Below are 20,358 nucleotides of genomic sequence, written 5' to 3'. Positions count from 1 at the left end.
TCCTGTCGTTTCCACCTCCCGGCCCTCCTGCTCCTATCCCTATGGATTTAGGAGGGGCGGCTTCGAGGGGTACCGGAGGAGGAGTGTCCTCCTGCACCAGTAGTGGTCGGCGAGGACACAGGGCCGACCGGTGCTGGAGGAACTCGTCTGGGAGTCGGGAGGGCAGGCGGAGCACTACTCGATCACCCCGGGTGAGTCAGCACCAGACTCACCCAGAGCTTCCTGTCGGTCATATGTATGTGTTAACCTCTTTCCCTGGGTTTTCTCCCTCTCTACAGCATAAGGCGCTAGTCGATTCAGGCGCAGCTGGGAATTTCTTGGATCGGGGGCTCGGGTTAAGGCTAGGGATTCCCCTTGTGTCGTTAGACCTACCTTTCCCTGTGTACTCCTTAGATAGCCGACCATTAGGGTCAGGAGTGGTCAGGGAGGCTCGGGTGCCGCTGGACATGGTAACGCAGGGGAGTCATAAGGAGCAGATTAGTCTGTTCCTTATCGATTCACCTGCGTTTCCAGTGGTGTTGGGAATTCCCTGGCCCGCTCAACACAATCCGGTGATTTCCTGGCGACAGGGGGCTCTTAAGGGGTGGTCAGAGGAGTGTTCAGGCAGGTGTATAGGAGTTGCCATTGGTGCGACTACGGTGGAGAGTCCAGACCAGGTTTCCACCGTGCGCATTCCCTCTGAATATGCTGATTTGGCTATCGCCTTCAGTAAAAAGAGGGCGACTCAATTACCACCCCATCGTCGAGGGGACTGCGTGATAGACCTCCTGGAGAACGCTGCACTTCCTAGGAGTCACATGTATCCATTGTCCAAATCAAATCAAATCAAATGTTATTTGTCACATACACATGGTTAGCAGATGTTAATGCGAGTGTAGCGAAATGCTTGTGCTTCTAGTTCCGACAATGCAGTAATAACCAACAAGGAATCTAACTAACAATTCCAAAACTACTGTCTTGTACACAGTTGGTGTAAGGGGATAAAGAATATGTACATAAGGATATATGAATGAGTGATGGTACAGAGCAGCATAGGCAAGATACAGTAGATGGTATCGAGTACAGTATATACATATGAGATGAGTATGTAAACAAAGTGGTATAGTTAAAGTGGCTAGTGATACATGTATTACATAAGGATGCAGTCGATGATATGGAGTACAGTATATACGTATGCATATGAGATTAATAATGTAGGGTAAGTAACATTATATAAGGTAGCGTTGTTTAAAGTGGCTAGTGATATATTTACATGATTTCCCATCAATTCCCATTATTAAAGTGGCTGGAGTTGAGTCAGTGTCAGTGTCAGTGTGTTGGCAGCAGCCACTCAATGTTAGTGGTGGCTGTTTAACAGTCTGATGGCCTTGAGATAGAAGCTGTTTTTCAGTCTCTCGGTCCCAGCTTTGATGCACCTGTACTGACCTCGCCTTCTGGATGATAGCGGGGTGAACAGGCAGTGGCTCGGGTGGTTGATGTCCTTGATGATCTTTATGGCCTTCCTGTAACATCGGGTGGTGTAGGTGTCCTGGAGGGCAGGTAGTTTGCCCCCGGTGATACGTTGTGCAGACCTCACTACCCTCTGGAGAGCCTTACGGTTGAGGGCGGAGCAGTTGCCGTACCAGGCGGTGATACAGCCCGCCAGGATGCTCTCGATTGTGCATCTGTAGAAGTCTGTGAGTGCTTTTGGTGACAAGCCAAATTTCTTCAGCCTCCTGAGGTTGAAGAGGCGCTGCTGTGCCTTCTTCACGATGCTGTCTGTGTGAGTGGACCAATTCAGTTTGTCTGTGATGTGTATGCCGAGGAACTTAAAACTTGCAACCCTCTCCACTACTGTTCCATCGATGTGGATAGGGGGGTGTTCCCTCTGCTGAAGTCCACAATCATCTCCTTAGTTTTGTTGACGTTGAGTGTGAGGTTATTTTCCTGACACCACACTCCGAGGGCCCTCACGTCCTCCCTGTAGGCCGTCTCGTCGTTGTTGGTAATCAAGCCTACCACTGTTGTGTCGTCCGCAAACTTGATGATTGAGTTGGAGGCGTGCGTGGCCACGCAGTCATGGGTGAACAGGGAGTACAGGAGAGGGCTCAGAACGCACCCTTGTGAGGCCCCAGTGTTGAGGATCAGCGGGGAGGAGATGTTGTTGCCTACCCTCACCACCTGGGGGCGGCCCGTCAGGAAGTCCAGTACCCAGTTGCACAGGGCGGGGGCGAGACCCAGGGATTCGAGCTTGATGACTAGCTTGGAGGGTACTATGGTGTTGAATGCCGAGCTGTGGTCGATGAACAGCATTCTCACATAGGTATTCCTCTTGTCCAGATGGGTGAGGGCAGTGTGCAGTGTGGTTGAGATTGCATCGTCTGTGGACCTATTTGGGCGGTAAGCAAATTGGAGTGGGTCTAGGGTGTCAGGAAGGGTGGAGGTGATATGGTCCTTGACTAGTCTCTCAAAGCACTTCATGATGACGGAAGTGAGTGCTACGGGGCGGTAGTCGTTTAGCTCAGTTACCTTAGCTTTCTTGGGAACAGGAACAATGGTGGCCCTCTTGAAGCATGTGGGAACAGCAGACTGGTATAGGGATTGATTGAATATGTCCGTAAACACACCGGCCAGCTGGTCTGCGCATGCTCTGAGGGCGCGGCTGGGGATGCCGTCTTGGCCTGCAGCTTGTTTGATAGCCTTGCGGAGGGAATAGCTGTAGTATTTGTATTCGGTCATGTTACCAGACACCTTGCCCTGATTAAAAGCAGTGGTTTGCACTTTCAGTTTCACGCGAATGCTGCCATCAATCCACGGTTTCTGGTTAGGGAATGTTTTAATCGTTGCTATGGGAACGGCATCTTCAACGCACGTTCTAATGAACTCGCACACCGAATCAGCGTATTCGTCAAGGAGGAGACAGTAGCTATGGAGACATATGTTGCTGAATCGCTGGGACAGGGGTACATTCGGCCCTCCGCATCACCCGTCTCCTCGAGCTTATTTTTTGTGAAGAAGAAGGAGGGAGGTCTGCGTCCGTGCATTGATTATCGAGGTCTAAATTCCATCACAGTGGGGTTTAGTTACCCACTACCTCTCATCGCTCCGGCGGTGGAATCATTTCACGGGGCGCGCTTCTTCACAAAACTGGACCTGAGGTGTGCGTATAATCTGGTGCGTATCCGGGGAGGAGATGAGTGGAAAACCGCATTTAGTTCTACATTATGAGTACCGCGTCATGCCATATGGGTTGAAAAATGCTCCAGCCGTCTTCCAATCCTTCGTAGATGAGATTCTCTGAGACCTGCCCGGGCAGGGAGTGGTAGTGTACATCGATGACATCTTGATCTATTCTGCCACACGCGTGGTGGCGCATGTGTCTCTGGTGCGTAAAGGTACTTGGGCGACTGCTGTAGCATGACCTGTATTGCAAGGCGAAGAAATGTGTGTTCTTCAAACAGGCCGTCTCCTTCCTGGATTATCGTATTTACACCTCCGGGTGGTGATGGAGGGTGACCGCGTTACAGCCGTGCGTAATTGGCCGACTACGACCACGGTGAAAGAGGTGCAGCGGTTTTTAGGGTTTGACAATTACTACCGGAGGTTTATCCGGGATTTTGGTCAGGTGGCTGCTCCCATTACCTCACTGCTGAAGGGAGGACCGGTGCGCTTGCGTTCAGTCGTCTGAAGGAGCTGTTCACCAATGCGCCCGTGTTGGCACATCCGGACCCCTCTTTAGCGTTCATAGTGGAGGTGGACGCGTCCGAGGCGGGGGTCGGGGCCGTGCTGTCCCAGGGCTCGGGTGTGCCACCCAAGCTCCGCCCCTGTGCCTTCTTTTCGAGGAAGCTCGATCCGGCGGAGCGGAACTATGACGTGGGGGACCGGGAGTTGTTAGCTGTAGTCAAGGCTCTGAAGGTGTGGAGACATTGGCTTGAGGGGGCGAAACACCCTTTTCTCATCTGGACTGACCATCGTAATCTCGAATATATCCGGGGAGCGAGGAGACTAAATCCGCGTCAAGCTAGATGGGCCATGTTTTTCACCCGGTTTCGGTTCACCATCTCGTACCGGCCAGGCTCCCAAAACACCAAAGCCGACGCGCTGTCCCGCCTCTATGATACCGAGGAGCGGTCCTTTGAGCCAACTCCGATTATTCCACCTTCATGTATCATGGCACCGGTAGTATGGGAGGTGGACGCGGAGATAGAGAGGGCCTCACGGTTAGAAGCGGACCCCCCTAACTGTCCAGCGGGGGCTCAGTACGTGCCGAGGGGGGTCCGGGATAAGCTAATCCGTTGGGCTCATACTCTCCCCTCCCGTTCCCCAATGGCCGTGGACACACTTATTGGTGGACTTTCTTACCGACCTTCCCCCGTCCCAGGGAAGTACTATGATCCTGGTCGTTGTCTATCTAAGTCCTGCCGTCTCATCCCGTTGCCCGGTCTCCCTACGGCCCTGCAGACTGCGGAGGCGGCCTTGTTTACCCATGTCTTCCGGCACTATGGGGTGCCTGAGGACATCGTTTCTGATCGGGCCCCCAATTCACATCCAGAGTTTGGAAGGGGTTTATGGAGAGACTGGGAGTCTCGGTCAGCTTGACCTCGGGTTTCCACTCCGGGAGTAATGGGCAGGTGGAGCGCGTAAACCAGGATGTGGGCAGGTTTCTGTGGTCATATATTGCCGGGACCGGTCTTGTGAGTGGGCGAGGTATGTTCCTTGGGCTGAGCTCGCTCAGAACTCCCTCCACCACTCCTCAACGAACATGTCCTATTTTGAGTGTGTGTTGGGTTACCAGTCGGTCCTGGCCCCATGGCATCAGAGCCAGACAGAGGCTCCTGCAGTAGAGGAATGGGTACAGCGCTCCAAGAATACCTGGAAAGCCGTCCAGGAATCGCTAAGGTTAGCGGGAGAACGGCAGAAGAGGAGCGCTGACCAGCACTGCAGTGAGGCCCCCGTGTTTGCACCGGGGGACAGGGTCTGGCTCTTGACCCAAAACCTGCACCTCCGCCTGCCCTGTCGGAACCTGGGGCCGCAGTGTGTGGGGCCGTTTAAAGTCCCGAGGAGAATAAACAAGGTGTGTTACAACTTCCTAGGTATTACTGTATTAACCCCTCGTTTCATGTTTCTCTCCTCAGGCCGGTGGTGGCTGGTCCCCTGCAGGAAGGTGAGGTGCCTGAGGTCTCTCCGCCCCCTCTGGACATCGAGGTGTCCCCGGCGTACACAGTACGTGGCATTCTGGACTCGAGACGCCGGGTGATAGTCGTTTAGCTCAGTTACCTTAGCTTTCTTGGGAACAGGAACAATGGTGGCCCTTTTGAAGCATGTGGGAACAGCAGACTGGGATAGGGATTGATTGAATATGTCCCTAACACACCAGCCAGCTGGTCTGCGCATGCTCTGAGGACGCAGCTAGGGATGCCGTCTGGGGCGGCAGCCTTGCGAGGGTTAACACGTTTAAATGTTTTACTCAAATACTGTATTCTCGACATTGCTCATTCTAATATTTCTGCATTGCATTTTAGTTACTGTTTATACACACCAAATATTATTTATTACTGGACACAGCTCAATCTATTATATCTACTACTGTACATATCATTCTTAGTATATCTTGTCTAAATTCATCCGGTGTATATACATATAGATTGCATTTGGATTTCTGTTACAGTGCTATTTGTGTTGTTAGTTGGATTCGTTCTGACATTTCTTGATTTCTTGTTGTGTTTTTTAATTTGTATTTTATTATTTGTGTACTTTTACTACATTGTTAGGAGCTAAGAATGTCACTGCATCTGCTATAACATCTGCTGAACTGTGTGTGTCACCAATACATTTTTATTTGATTTGACTATAGTCTAGTGCAGGGATGAGCAACTGGCGGCCCGCCCCCCTTTTGAAGGCCTTCAGGCGAGGTCTCAACTTACCCTTACCCAAGTTAGAATAGTAGAATACACAAGGTGCAATTTCAAAATTTGGTTGTGTATCATCAGTTTTTCTCTTGTTATGTCAGTCACTGATAGTCAGTCAATTAGCCCATGTCAGCAAACATTTTTTAGATTGCTAAATTAGTTTAGTGGCCAGCCACTGCAGCCCTTCATGATGAGTTCAGTTTTTTGTGGCCCCCAGCCCCATCAAAGTTGCCTATCCCTAGTCTAGTGCCTGATAAATTGCAGGATATGTCCAAATGGCAAAATCGAGAGCATCCTGACTGGTACGGCAATTGCTCTGCCTCTGACCGAGGCACTGCAGAGGGTAGTGCATCACTGGGGCTAAGCTGCCTGCCATCCAGGACCTCTCCACCAGGCGGTGTAAGAGGAAGGCCCTAAAAATTGTCGAAGGCCCCAGCCACCCAGTCATAGACTGTTTCTCTCTGCTACCGGATGGCATACCGGAGTGCCAAGTCTAGGACAAAAAGGCTTCTCAACAGTTTTTACCCCCAAGCAATAAGACTCCTGAACAGGTAAACCCTGACTATTTGCATTGTGTCCCCCCCAACCCCCCTCCCCCCAACCCTTCTTTTTACTCTGCTGCTACTCTCTGTTTATCATATATGCATAGTCACTTTAACTATACATTCATGTACATACTACCTCAATTGGGCCGACCAACCAGTGCTCCAGCACATTGGCTAACCGGGCTATGCATTGTGTCCCACCCACCACCCGCCAACCCCTCTTTTACGCTACTGCTACTCTCTGTTCATCATATATACATAGTCACTTTAACCATATCTACATGTACATACTACCTCAATCAGCCTGACTAACTGGGGTCTGTGTGTAGCCTCGCTACTTTTATAGCCTCGCTACTGTATATAGCCTGTCTTTTTACTGGTATTTTATTTATTTACTTACCTATTGTTCACCTAATACCTTTTTTGCACTATTGGTTAGAGCCTGTAAGTAAGCATTTCACTCTAAGGTCTACCTGTTGTATTCAGCGCACGTGACAAATAAACTTTGATTTGATTTGATATGTCTGTGGTGTCTCCTACAGAGGAACACCTGAAGGGGTGAACATTGAATCCGACTTACTGTGATTGTTAAAGATATCAGTGTTGCTGTAGTTGACTGAATCCTTCGATGACACTGAGTCTCCCCTGGCGACGTTATGGGAATTCTGGAACTGATGAGAGCAAAACAAAGGAAATCCATTGAAATATTAACAGCTAACAGTAGGTCCATCAAAGTCACACTGGCTTCTTTTGACTGTTCAAGTCTGAAGGTACAAATGCTCTCTTGACCCTGGACACACAATGTATTAGGCTGGAATTCAAACCAACAAAGAATAACGAACTGTGCACTACAATAGACTTCAAAGGCAATTTCCCAGACATTTGTGGAGATCGCTTTCATAAAATCAAGATTCAAGCATAAAGCACCTTTAAAAGTTAATTAACATTGGTTTGAATCCCAATCTCACAGAACCCAGGTGAAGAGAACGGTAGCAAAGGAGTTAAGTCAGAACAAAAAAATGTCCCTATACAACATAACCCCCCCACCCCGAGAATGGGCCGTACCATGTGCTCCAGTATGGCCGTGTTGGAGTAGATGGGTTGTGAGCGGCCGCTTCCACTGTGCTGGTGAAAGGGGTCATCTATGTACATGTTTGAGGTTGGGAACCTTTGCTCCTTCAAACCACTGATGGTTGGGGGAAAAAATGTAAAAACATTGTTCTAGGTCCGTATGTATCAAGTGTCTCAGAATAGGAGTGTTGATTTAGGATCAGTTTAGCTTTTTAGATCACAATTAATAAGATTAAATAGACCGGGGAGAGCTGATCCTAGATCAGCACTCCTACTCTGTTTTGTAGATCCAAACCAAGGGATCTAGTGATCATCAAAAACATTTATTACCTGAGGGCTCCAGCAGGCTTTGAGTCATATAGAGAGTCAGCCTGATCCTGGCTTACACTCCCGTCCTGTAGGAGCTGCAACCACTGCTCTTTCTCATCTGCACAGCTGGCCTGGACAGAGACATGGACGAACACAGAAAGAGAGGGATAGAGAGAAAGAAGACAGGAGAAGGGCCATTTCAACAACACACAATGCTCTATTCCAGGAATTAATTGGTGAATTTTGAATTTTGATTTTGGAGTTTTGACTTGTTTTATATTGAATATAAACCTGTGGGAAATAACTTGATCACCTTTGGTAGTCATCGCATAATAACAAGATTTTCTTTAAAGTTTTTGAAGTGTGAAATATCTTTCCACTATGATCTATAATAACTATAGTGATGTAAATGAATCGGCAGGTAGCCTAGCGGTTAAGAGTGTTGGGCCAATAACCGAAAGGTTGCTAGTTTGAATCCCTGAGCTGACTAGGTGAAACATGTGTTGATTTGCCCTTGAGCAAGGCACAACCCTAATTACTCCTGTTTCAACATACCCTAATTTCTCCTGTTTCAACACACCCAAATCTGCCGTTCGCAAATTGATTTTGTCCCCCCCAAGCTAAACGTCACGACACAACCAATTATATTAATTTGGGGACTGGTCGAAAAGCATTAAACGTTTATGGCAATTTAGCTAGCTAGCGTGCAGTTGGTAGCTAATTTATCCTATTTAGCTAGCTTGCTGTTGCTAGCTAATTTGTCCTGGGATATAAACATTAGGTTGTTATTTTACCTGAAATGCACAAGGTCCTCTACAATGACAATTAATCCACACATAAAATGGTCAACCAAATCGTTTCTAGTCATCTCTCCTCCTTCCAGGCTTTTTCTTCTTTGGACTTTATATGGCGATTGGCATCTAACTTTCATAGTTACCACGATGACCGACCAAACTCAGTTCATCTTTCAATCACCCATGTGGGTATAACCAATGAGAAGATGGCAAGTGAGTATCTGCTCCTATAATCCAATGAGGAGATGGGAGAGGCAGGACTTGCACCGCGTTCAGTGTCACAAATAGAAATTACTTATATTTTAGCGCTTGGCAATGCAGATGCTCATTGGCACGCGAGAGCAGTGTGGGTGCAATAATTGAATAACATGTATGTTTAAATTTATTTTGCATGCGTGCAACGTGAACGGTGTGGTCAGCATGTAAGTCGCTCTGGCTAACATGCTGACCAGACCGGACACGTCACGTGCGCGAGCGTTGCAAAATAAATGTAGAAATCCATGTTATTCAACTATTGCACCCACACGGCGCGCTAACGAGCATCTGCGACGCCAAGGGCTAAAATCAAACTCCTTTCTATTTCTGACGTAGGTCGTGCTGAAATTCCTGCCTCTCCCTTCTCCTCATTGGTTTATAGAAGCAGGTACCCACGTGCCATCTTCTCATTGGTTATACCCACGTGGGTGATTAAAAGACAAACTGTTTTGCCCGGTAGTCGTGGTAATACTATGAAAGTTTAGATGCTGATCACCATATAAGTTCAAAGATGAAGGAAGGAAGAGAGATGACTATAAACGATTCGGTTGGCCATTTTATGTGTGGATTAATTGTCATTGTAGAGGACCTTGTGCATTTCAGGTAAAATAACACAAATTACCTAGCAACAGCAAGCTAGCTAAATTGGACAAATTAGGTAGCAAGTGTAAGCTAACTAGCTAAATTGCCATACATGTTTATTGCTTTTCGACCTGTCCCCAAATAAATGTCATTGGTTCAGAGTTTGTTTTGATATTTTAACCTGCATGTCGTGATCGCGTTTGGTGTAAGTGGACAAAATTAATTTATGCACGATAGCACACGATGGCGCACGTGCGCATCCGGTTTAGGGTTCCGTGTAAGAGCATCTGCTAAATTACTATAAAATAAATATAATAAAGTCATAGTGATCCATGAACTATTCCTGACCCCGTTATTTCTGCATACAGTCTAGTCTGTCTATATCCTTACCAGGGAGAAAGGGTGATGTTGATCTGTCTGTACCTAGGGGGGACTTCACCCCCGGAGCCCTTACCTCCAGTACTGCCACCTGGTCTCCGTGTTGAACCACAGTGATGCGGTAGGCCTGAGGTGTGTCGGGGCCAGGTCGAACCTGGCAGCCTTTCAGCTGCACCGTGTACTGAGGGCACTCTTCACAGCCCTCGTCTCGGAACATTTTCAGCACCCCGCCCTGTACCTGGCACAACAGGCTCTGCCACTGGCAGTTCATCAGCACATTCAGGAACCCTGCAGCCCAAACAGGAATGGGGTCAAAGGTCACGAGAGTCTTGAGATCGTGCCAGACCAGGCTATCATCTAACTATTATGGTCAGGACTGTCTGGCACTAACACCTATGGTCAGAACTGTCTGGCACTAATGCCTATGGTCAGGACTGTCTGGCACTAACGCCTATGGTCAGGAGTTAGCAAGACAGCACAAACAGATCCAGCGCAGGCTACCAGACAGAGGGCGGAAAAAGAACACATGACAACAGAAATAAACTGTTTGGTGGAAAATTTCAACCTGGTCTGAGGTCAAACTCTTACACAAAGATGACAATATCATGAAGAGGTATGCATGTATGTGGTGTGACTTCCATCACCTTCTCTATCCCCAGTTATCTAATTGTACAATCAAGGCTACAAACAATAATAATAATATAATATATGCCATTTAGCTGACGCTTTTATCCAAAGCGACTTACAGTCATGTGTGCATACATTCTACGTATGGGTGGTCCCGGGAATCGAACCCACTACCCTGGCGTTACAAGCGCCATGCTCTACCAACTGAGCCACAGAAGGACCACAAGCTGGGCAGGGCCTATGGCTGTGTCTGAAATGGCTCCACATTCCTTATAGAGTCCCCTACTTGTCACACTGGTATAAAGGATTTGGAGACAGGCGCAGGAATACATAACAGGGGTTTTAATACACCCAAAACAAACACGTATACAGACCACTGGGATGTACCCAAACAAAAGAGCGAGGGTAAACCTCATAGAACGACACGAGACCCTTAATACACAAATGATGCAGCACAAAAGCTGATACAACTCACACGACCAACAGAAATGGGAAAAATAATTGACAATACAAGGGTGAACAAAAGGCACACTTATACAATTACTAATCAGGGGAGAATGGTTACCAGGTGTGCGTAATCAAACAGTTCAGTGACACCTAGAGGGCAGTGACATAGATCTCCGGAACTAGTGCACAGAATGAGCAGCAGTACCAGGGGGATCCGTGACACTACTGTTGACCAGGGCCCATGGGGCTCTGTTCAAAAGTAGTGCACTATGTAGGGAATAGAGTGTCACTTCAGACATAACCTATCCTCCAACTGCTCTTAAACGCTAGTAAAACCAAATGCATGCTTTTCAGCCGATCGCTGCCTGCACCCGCATGCCCGACTAGCATCACCACCCTGGATGGTTCCGACCTTGAATATGTGGACATCTATAAGTACATAGGTGTCTGGCTAGACTGCAAACTCTCCTTCCAGACTCATATCAAACATCTCCAATCGAAAATCAAATCAAGAGTCGGCTTTATATTCCGCAACAAAGCCTCCTTCACTCACGCCGCCAAGCTTACCCTAGTAAAACTGACTATACTACCAATCCTCGACTTCGGCGATGTCATCTACAAAATTTCTTCCAACACTCTACTCAGCAAACTGGATGCAGTTTATCACAGTGCCACCCGTTTTGTCACTAAAGCACCTTATACCACCCACCACTGCGACTTGTATGCTCCAGTCGGCTGGCCCTCGCTACATATTCGTCGCCAGACCCACTGGCTCCAGGTCATCTACAAGTCCATGCTAGGTAAAGCTCCGCCTTATCTCAGTTCACTGGTCACGATGGCAACACCCATCCATAGCACGCGCTCCAGCAGGTGGATCTCACTGATCATCCCTAAAGCCAACACCTCATTTGGCCGCCTTTCGTTCCAGTACTCTGCTGCCTGTGACTGGAACGAATTGCAAAAATCGCTGAAGTTGGAGACTTTCATCTCCCTCACCAACTTCAAACATCAGCTATCTGAGCAGCTAACCGATCGCTGCAGCTGTACATAGTCTATTGGTAAATAGCCCACCCATTTTCACTTACCTCATCCCCACACTGTTTTTATTTATTTACTTTTCTGCTCTTTTGCACACCAATGTCTCTACCTGTACATGACCATCTGATCACTCCAGTGTTAATCTGCAAAATTGTAATTATTCGCCTACCTCCTCATGCCTTTTGCACACAATGTATATAGACTCTCTTTTTTTCTACTGTGTTATTGACTTGTTAATTGTTTACTCCATGTGTAACTCTGTGTTGTCTGTTCACACTGCTATGCTTTATCTTGGCCAGGTCGCAGTTGCAAATGAGAACTTGTTCTCAACTAGCCTACCTGGTTAAATAAAGGTGAAATAAAAAAAATTAAAAAAAATTAAAATAAAAGTAATGTGTGCGCTGAGATTGAGTGTTTTAAGGGAGTGAGTGTTTTAATAAATAAACATAACGTAATACAAAACAAGACAACACACAGATATGACACTGGAACAGAAACAATGACGCCTGGGGAAGAAACCAAAGGGAGTGACATATATCAGAGTCCAGGTGTGTGATGACGCGCAGGTGCGTGTAATGATGGTGACAGGTGTGCGACATAACGAGCAGCCTGGTGACCTCGAGGCCGGAGAGGGAGCACACGTGACACCTATATCTAAAACCACCAAATTTGTACCCCGCAAAAACAGCAACAAAAAATATAATAATATAATTAAATATAATGTTGGCCTGGCACAGTTCATGGAGTTTGCTAACCTGTTGAGGACACCTCCAGACTCTAATGGTGCAAAAGGTGACAATCCAATTCCCCAGGAATCCCCTGTTCACAATGAGCCAGTATTACACCAACAATGTGCCTGTTATGACTTAAAGCTAGACCAAACAAGGTTAACAATACCACACTTCACCACAGCAGTGACGTGCGGTAAGGTCTGAAACCGGGTAGGCACTTTTGGTATTTATCGGTGTCATGCCGTTGGCTTGGGGGTAGGTTTATGACAGTCATAAATACCTCTTCCCCCCTTTTTCCTCTCTCTACCCTACTGATGTTACATTTGCAAAACCGTTGGTTAACATGGAGATTCTGGGAACCTCAGAAGGTGGGGGGAAATGAACTATATTCTGGTAATCCGACCAATTGAACATATGCGGTGGTACTTAATGAATATGATGTCAGTTCGGGTTGTCATCTGAGACATTCTCATCAATGATAATATGACAAACTCTACAGTGGAAAGTCTACACATCAGAGTTATCGGATTCATATGGAATTGTTGTTCAATTTCAATGTTTGAAATTCTTAATTATTCGTGATGGGATGAAATGTGATTTTAGCTTCTAAAATGTGAGATTTGGGTTTTCATAAGATAGGACTCTGCTCAATCAGTGGACCGCCCATGTGAAGGGACATGGACTATAAAACTTTTCAAATACGCCCTCCTCTCCCTTTCTATATAAGCCCTTGACGACAATATAACCTCCTGTTCCGAGGACGACGGTCCGATGTCAGAATGGTTCAGATAATGACTACAGAACAAAGCCAACATCAGCGTGAGCCTTGGTTGCAAATGGTATGAACTTTGAACTCTTATTCACTACAGAAGTGATACCTCCTCGCCAACCCCTTTTCTTTTGTGTAACAAGCTGTCATATTTGTTCCGCCTGCTAGGGACGTTTTCCTTCATAACGTAATTTGTAATCAAGTTATGATTTAATTATGAGCATGTGTAATTCTGTGTGATTAGTTAGGTATTTAGTAAATAAATAATTAAACCCAATTTTGTATTGCTGATTCAACTTGCTAGCCAGGGTTCGTGCAGATAACTAAGAATTTACAACTTTCAGATGAGACTGAATTAAGATGATGATTAATATTGACTGCTATTGATGTAAAATATTACTAGGTCTTTAAGAGTTTATTCGGAAGATAACAGCTCTATACATTTTATTTTGTGGTGCCAGACTCTCTAGTTAATTACATTTACATGATTAGCTCAATCAGGTAATATTAATTACGGAGAAATTATTTTATAGAATAGCACGTCATATCACTTAATCCGGCATAGCCCAAGACGCGACATCGGTTTGACACGATCACAAAGATAAGCTATAAAAATAGAGTCGCATGCTCTATATATAAACTCCAAGTCATTTATTGGGTAGATCACCAACGTTTCGGGAAATCACTATGCACAGTAATGCAGAAACGCTGCAAAAACATTGGTGATTTACCCAATAAATTACTGGGAGTTTATATATAGAGTATACAACTCTTTAATTTTTATAGCTTATAGTTTATTCAACGTTAGTCAGCACCTCTACATCATGTTATTTTCTCTGGGTGTGCGTCAGCTCATGTTTTTTATATGATCATAAAGATAACAAACAATCACAACCAACCATCAAACAGGAGCAAGCAGGCAGCGCAACCATTAGACACACATTCACAGGCCCTAATAGCTTGTGCCCCACGCAACTGCCATGCACGAACAGGTGACTTTCAACACCACAGATAGCGACCCAGATGCCAGCGAGTAGGCCGACTTTTAGTCGCAACATACGCAAAATTCCTAATAGTCAGCGCTACCATAGGCGGCTGAGCAAACGGAATCGCTGCATCACCACATTCAAAATAAGGGTGCAAACATATGTTTTTGCACCCTCACTTTTTTTTAACCAAAAAAGTATCATGATCCATTGTGTAATTTGACATTTTCAATTAATAGTAATGTTTTGAGCTTGTCTGTATTAAAATAGATATGTCCATTTTAGAAACGTAACAATCCAAATAACTTCACAGATCTTCATTGTAAAGGGTTTAAACACTGTTTCCCATGCTTGTTCAATGAACCATAAACAATTAATGAACATGCACCTGTGGAATGGTCGTTAAGACACTAACAGCTTACAGACGGTAGGCAATTAAGGTCACAGTTATGAAACTTAGGACACTAAAGAGGCTTTTCTACTGACTCTGAAAAACACCAAAATAAAGATGCCTGCTCTTCTGCGTGAACGTGCCTTAGGCATGCTGCAAGGAGGTATGAGGACTGCAGATGTGGCCAGGGCAATAAATTGCAATGTCCGTACTGTGAGACACCTAAGACAGCACTACAGGGAGACATCGGTACATCCGAACATCACACCTGCGGGACAGGTACAGGATGGCAACAACAACTGCCCGAGTTACACCAGAAATGCACAATCCCTCCATCAGTGCTCAGACTGTCCGCAATAGGCTGAGAGAGGCTGGACTGAGGGCTTGTAGGCTTATTGTAAGGAAGGTCCTCATCAGACATCACGTCAACAACGTTACCTATGGGCACAAACCCACCGTTGCTGGACCAGGCAGGACTGGCAAAAAGTGCTCTTCACTGACGAGTCGCGGTTTTGTCTCACCAGAGGTGATGGTCGGATTTGCGTTTATCGTCAAAGGAATCAGCGTCACACCGAGGCCTGTACTCTTGAACGGGATCGATTTGGAGGTGGAGGGTCCATCATGGTCTGGGGCGGTGTGTCACAGCATCATCGGACTGAGCTTATTGTCATTGCAGGCAATCTCAACACTGTGCGTTACAGGGAAGACATCCTCCTCCCTCATGTGGTTCATCCTGACAATGCCACCAGCCATACTGCTCGTTCTGTGCGTGATTTCCTGCAAGACAGGAATGTCAGTGTTCTGCCATGGCCAGCAACGAGCCCGGATCTCAATCCCATTGAGCACATCTGGGACCTGTTGGAATGGAGGGTGAGGGATAGGGCCATTCCCCCCAGAAATGTCCGGGAACTTGCATGTGCCTTGGTGGAAGAGTGGGGTAACATCTCACAGCCAGAACTGGCAAATCTGGTGCAGTCCATGAGGAGGAGATTACATATTATTTGAGCTGCATGCACTACGAGAACATGTTTTAACTTCCCTTTACCTTTTTAAACCATGGGCATGTGACAGTAGGCTTAATATTACATGACTCAATCTGTGAATTTGTCTTCTCCCCAAGCTGTTTTAACTCCATTTTTGCCATATATTTTCCCAACATCAATCGGTTAAATCACTTACAAGAACAAACCGTCTTGGCTGAGCCCCATATGCAAGCACAACTGTGGTCACTTTTTAAAATTTATTTAACTCAAAATGAAAAAGCACAGGGTATTTGTACCTTCATAAAACAGCTCTGCTTGGTAAGTAATATTGTCCAAATAAGCTATTTCTTCCCTCCTTGCATCACATATGTATGCTGTTGAGACAAGTTGTAAAAATGTTCAAACATGTCAGAGGTAGGGATGGGCATGAATCTTGACGGACGTCAAAACTCGATCTTTAACCAGAGATCATAAACATTTTTGGTGAATTGTGCATAGAAAACATTTGACATTTTTTTCTTGAAGTGTTCCATAGGCCTGCATTTACCAGACATAAGAATGAAACCAAGCCAAGCATCACGTAGTTATTTTCCCTAAATTCCCTTTCCCATCTGTCTCACTCAATTGGGTTCTGACTGCTCCCTCTACAAAAGCGTCCTGAGTGTGCACACAAGCTCCCATTAGGCCTACAGAAATACATGTCTATGAAAACATATCTAACTGATGGGATACACAAGCTACATTCCTTGCCAAATGATGACAGTTGTATCACATTCAAAATGTGTTCCAACAACGAGCTGTAGTTTTGGAATAATTGTGTCTCGTCTATTTTCCCGCTTAGGCTACTTTGCTACTCAGAATCATTAAGCCTACTCACCAAACAGATGTGGTAGCTGTAATACATCCCCATGCAATGTTCAATCTGGAATTGCCCATTTAGAAAATAACAGGAGGAATAAACTGTACCGAACATGTGTATATTAAAAAGAAGAAAGATTTTTGATTGTCACGCTGACATTTTTTTATTCAACTCGTCAAATTGAGTCCCGTTTCAAATGATCACTCTTTGAGAATAACTGTTCCAGGCATGAGATGAGCATCACTTCACACTGCCAACTTTTACAATTTGGAAAAATATTCTGTTCTATTTTATTTTGTTACATTACATAGTTTTTTTTACTATGAAATAGTTGTGTCTTGACTGTGATAAGGGCTCGGGAAATAAGAGTATTGTCTGCTAAAGCAAGCGCCACTACTGAGGTTACTGCCTTTTGAAGATTGTGTTCCACGATATAATATAACCAGTTTATATTACGGTTTCAATAAATCAATCTGAAATGGTACTTGTTTTTCTATTATACACTGCACAAAAAACCCTAACACCTAACCGTAACCCTAAAAACATGTAAAGTGTTGGTCCCATGTTTCATGAGCTGAAATAAAAGATCCCAGAAATGTTCCAAATGCACAAAAATATTATTTCTCTCAAATGTTGTGCACAAATGTGTTTACATCCCTGTTAGTGAACATTTCTCCTTTGCAAAATAATCCATCCACCTGACAGGTGTGACATATCAAGAAGCTGATAATGGGGACAGTCCCCAATTTTGGTGGCCTGTCCCCGGCTGGAGCTGTCCCCGGAAATGTCCCCGTTTTTAACTGTGCATTAACCTCTTGAAGCTAGGGGGCACTATTTTTATGTTTGGAAAAATAATGTTCCCAAAGTAAACAGCCTATTTCTCAGGACCAGATGCTAGAATACAGTGGGGCAAAAAAAGTATTTAGTCAGCCACCAATAGTGCAAGTTCTCCCACTTAAAAAGATGAGAGAGGCCTGTAATTTTCATCATAGGTACACTTCAACTATGACAGACACATTGAGGGAAAAAAAATCCAGAAAATCACATTGTAGGATTTTTAATGAATTTATTTGCAAATTATGGTGGAAAATAAGTATTTGGTCAATAACACAAGTTTATCTCAATACTTTGTTTATATACCCTTTGTTGGCAATGACAGAGGTCAAACGTTTTCTGTAAGTCTTCACAAGGTTTTCACACACTGTTGCTGGTATTTTGGCCCATTCCTCCATGCAGATCTCCTCTAGAGCAGTGATGTTTTGGGGCTGTTGCTGGGCAACGCGGACTTTCAACTCCCTCCAAAGATTTTCTATGGGGTTGAGATCTGTAGACTGGCTAGGCCACTCCAGGACCTTGAAATGCTTCTTACGAAGCCACTCCTTTGTTGCCCGGGCGGTGTGTTTGGGATCATTGTCATGCTGAAAGACCCAGCCACGTTTCATCTTCAATGCCCTTGCTGATGGAAGGAGGTTTTCACTCAAAATCTCACGATACATGGCCCCATTCATTATTTCCTTTACCCGTACGGATCAGTCATCCTGGTCCCTTTGCAGAAAAACAGCCCCAAAGCATGATGTTTCCACCCCTATGCTTCACAGTAGGTATGGTGTTCTTTGGATGCAACTCAGCATTCTTTGTCCTCCAAACACGACAAGTTGAATTTTTAACAAAAAGTTATATTTTGGTTTCATCTGACCATATGACATTCTCCCAATCTTCTTCTGGATCATCCAAATGCTCTCTAGCAAACTTCAGACGGGCCTGGACATGTACTGGTTTAAGCAGGGGACAAGTCTGGTACTGCAGGATTTGAGTCCCTGGCGGCGTAGTGTGTTACTGATGGTAGGCTTTGTTACTTTGGTCCCAGCTCTCTGCAGGTCATTCACTAGGTCCCCCCGTGTGGTTCTGGGAGTTTTGCTCACCGTTCTTGTGATCATTTTGACCCCACGGGGTGAGATCTTGCGTGGAGCCCTAGATCGAGGGAGATTATCAGTGGTCTTGTATGTCTTCCATTTCCTAATAATTGCTCCCACAGTTGATTTCTTCAAACCAAGCTGCGTACCTATTGCAGATTCAGTCTTCCGAGCCTGGTGCAGGTCTACAATTTTGTTTCTGGTGTCCTTTGACAACTCTTTGGTCTTGGCCATAGTGGAGTTTGGAGTGTGACTGTTTGAGGTTGTGGACAGGTGTCTTTTATACTGATAACAAGTTCAAACAGGTGCCATTAAAACAGGTAAGAGTGGAGGACAGAGGAGCCTCTTAACTTCTTGGATATAGGGAGATATTTTGTCACGAAAAGATGCTCGACTATGCATATAATTGACAGCTTTGGAAAGAAAACACTCTGACGTTTCCAAATCTGCAAAGATATTATCTGTGAGTGCCACAGAACTGATGCTACAGGCGAAACCAAGATGAAATTTCAAACAGGAAATGCCCCAGATTTTGAATGCGCAAGGAATGAGCCTACACTTTCTGTCGTTTCCCCAAGGTGTCTGCAGCATTGTGACGTATTTGTAGGCATATCATTGGAAGATTGACCATAAGAGACTACATTTACCAGATGCTCCGGTTGGTGTCCTCCGTTGCAATTATTGCGTAATCTCCAGCTGCGTGAATTTTACCATTTGCTTCAGAGGAGAAACCAAACTGCCACGAATGACTTATCATCGAATAGATATGTGAAAAACACCTTGAGGATTGATTCTAAACGTTTGCCATGTTTCTGTCGATATTATGGAGTTAATCTGGAAAAAAGTTCGGCATTGTAATGACTGAATTTTCTGTTTTTTTTCTTAGCCAAACGTGATGAACAAAACGGAGCGATTTCTCCTACACAAATAATCTTTTTGGAAAAACTGAACATTTGCTATCTAACTGAGAGTCTCCTCATTGAAAACATCCGGAGTTCTTCAAAGGTAAATGATTTTATTTGAATGCTTTTCTTGTTTTTGTGAAAATGTTGCCTGCTGAATGCTAGGCTTAATGCAATGCTAGCTATCAATACTCTTACACAAATGCTTGTGAAAATGGTTGAAAAGCATTTTTTGAAAATCTGAGATGACAGTGTTGTTAAAGAAGAAGTTACAGGTCTGTGAGAGCCAGAAATCTTGTTTGTTTGTAGGTGACCAAATACTTATTTTCCACCATAATTTGCAAATAAATTCATTAAAAATCCTACAATGTGATTTTCTGGATTTTCTTCATAGTCATAGTTGAAGTGTACCAATGATGAAAACTACAGGCCCCTCTCATCTTTTTAAGTGGGAGAACTTGCACAATTGGTGGCTGACAAACTGTTTTTCCCCACTGTAATTGACATATTAGGATAGAAAACACTCTAAAGTTTCCAAAACTGTCAAAATTTGGTCTGTGAGTTAAACAGAACTGATTTTGCAGGCTAAAACCTGAGGGAAATCCAATCAGGAAGTGCCCCTGTTTTTGAAACATCTCTGTTCTTAAGCATCCCTATTGCCCATTTAAAGGGATATCAACCAGATTCCTTTTTCTATGACTTCCCTAAGGTGTCAACAGCCTTTAGACATAGTTTCAGGCTTTTATTTTGAAGAATGAGCGTGAACGACCACATTGCGTAAGTGGATAGGTGGGGGCTCTCAGAGTGAGTTGTGCGCAAAAGAGAAAGTGAAAAGCCAACTGTCCCGGTTGATATATTATCGAATAGATATTTGAAAAACACCCTGAGGA

At 45.0% G+C, this 20,358-nt stretch overlaps 1 protein-coding gene across 1 annotated transcript in view; it reads right to left on the bottom strand.

Moving 5' to 3' along the window:
* The window catches only part of si:dkey-220o5.5 (actin filament-associated protein 1-like 2), a 123,270-nt gene that overhangs the window by 5,885 nt on the left and 97,027 nt on the right, over positions 1-20,358 (bottom strand). The window contains exons 10-13 of the mRNA XM_035786407.2: positions 9,899-10,110; positions 7,835-7,944; positions 7,499-7,619; positions 7,014-7,104 (exon numbers count right to left, since the gene is read on the bottom strand). Coding sequence (XP_035642300.1) covers positions 7,014-7,104; positions 7,499-7,619; positions 7,835-7,944; positions 9,899-10,110 — 534 coding nt within the window. The remainder of the gene's footprint in view (positions 1-7,013; positions 7,105-7,498; positions 7,620-7,834; positions 7,945-9,898; positions 10,111-20,358) is intronic.

This window comes from Oncorhynchus keta, chromosome 14 (assembly GCF_023373465.1).
Source record: "Oncorhynchus keta strain PuntledgeMale-10-30-2019 chromosome 14, Oket_V2, whole genome shotgun sequence".
In the NCBI taxonomy this organism is placed as follows: domain Eukaryota; kingdom Metazoa; phylum Chordata; class Actinopteri; order Salmoniformes; family Salmonidae; genus Oncorhynchus; species Oncorhynchus keta.
The sequence above is the reverse complement of the archived record's forward strand: the minus strand, read 5'-3'. Positions and strand labels throughout refer to the sequence as shown.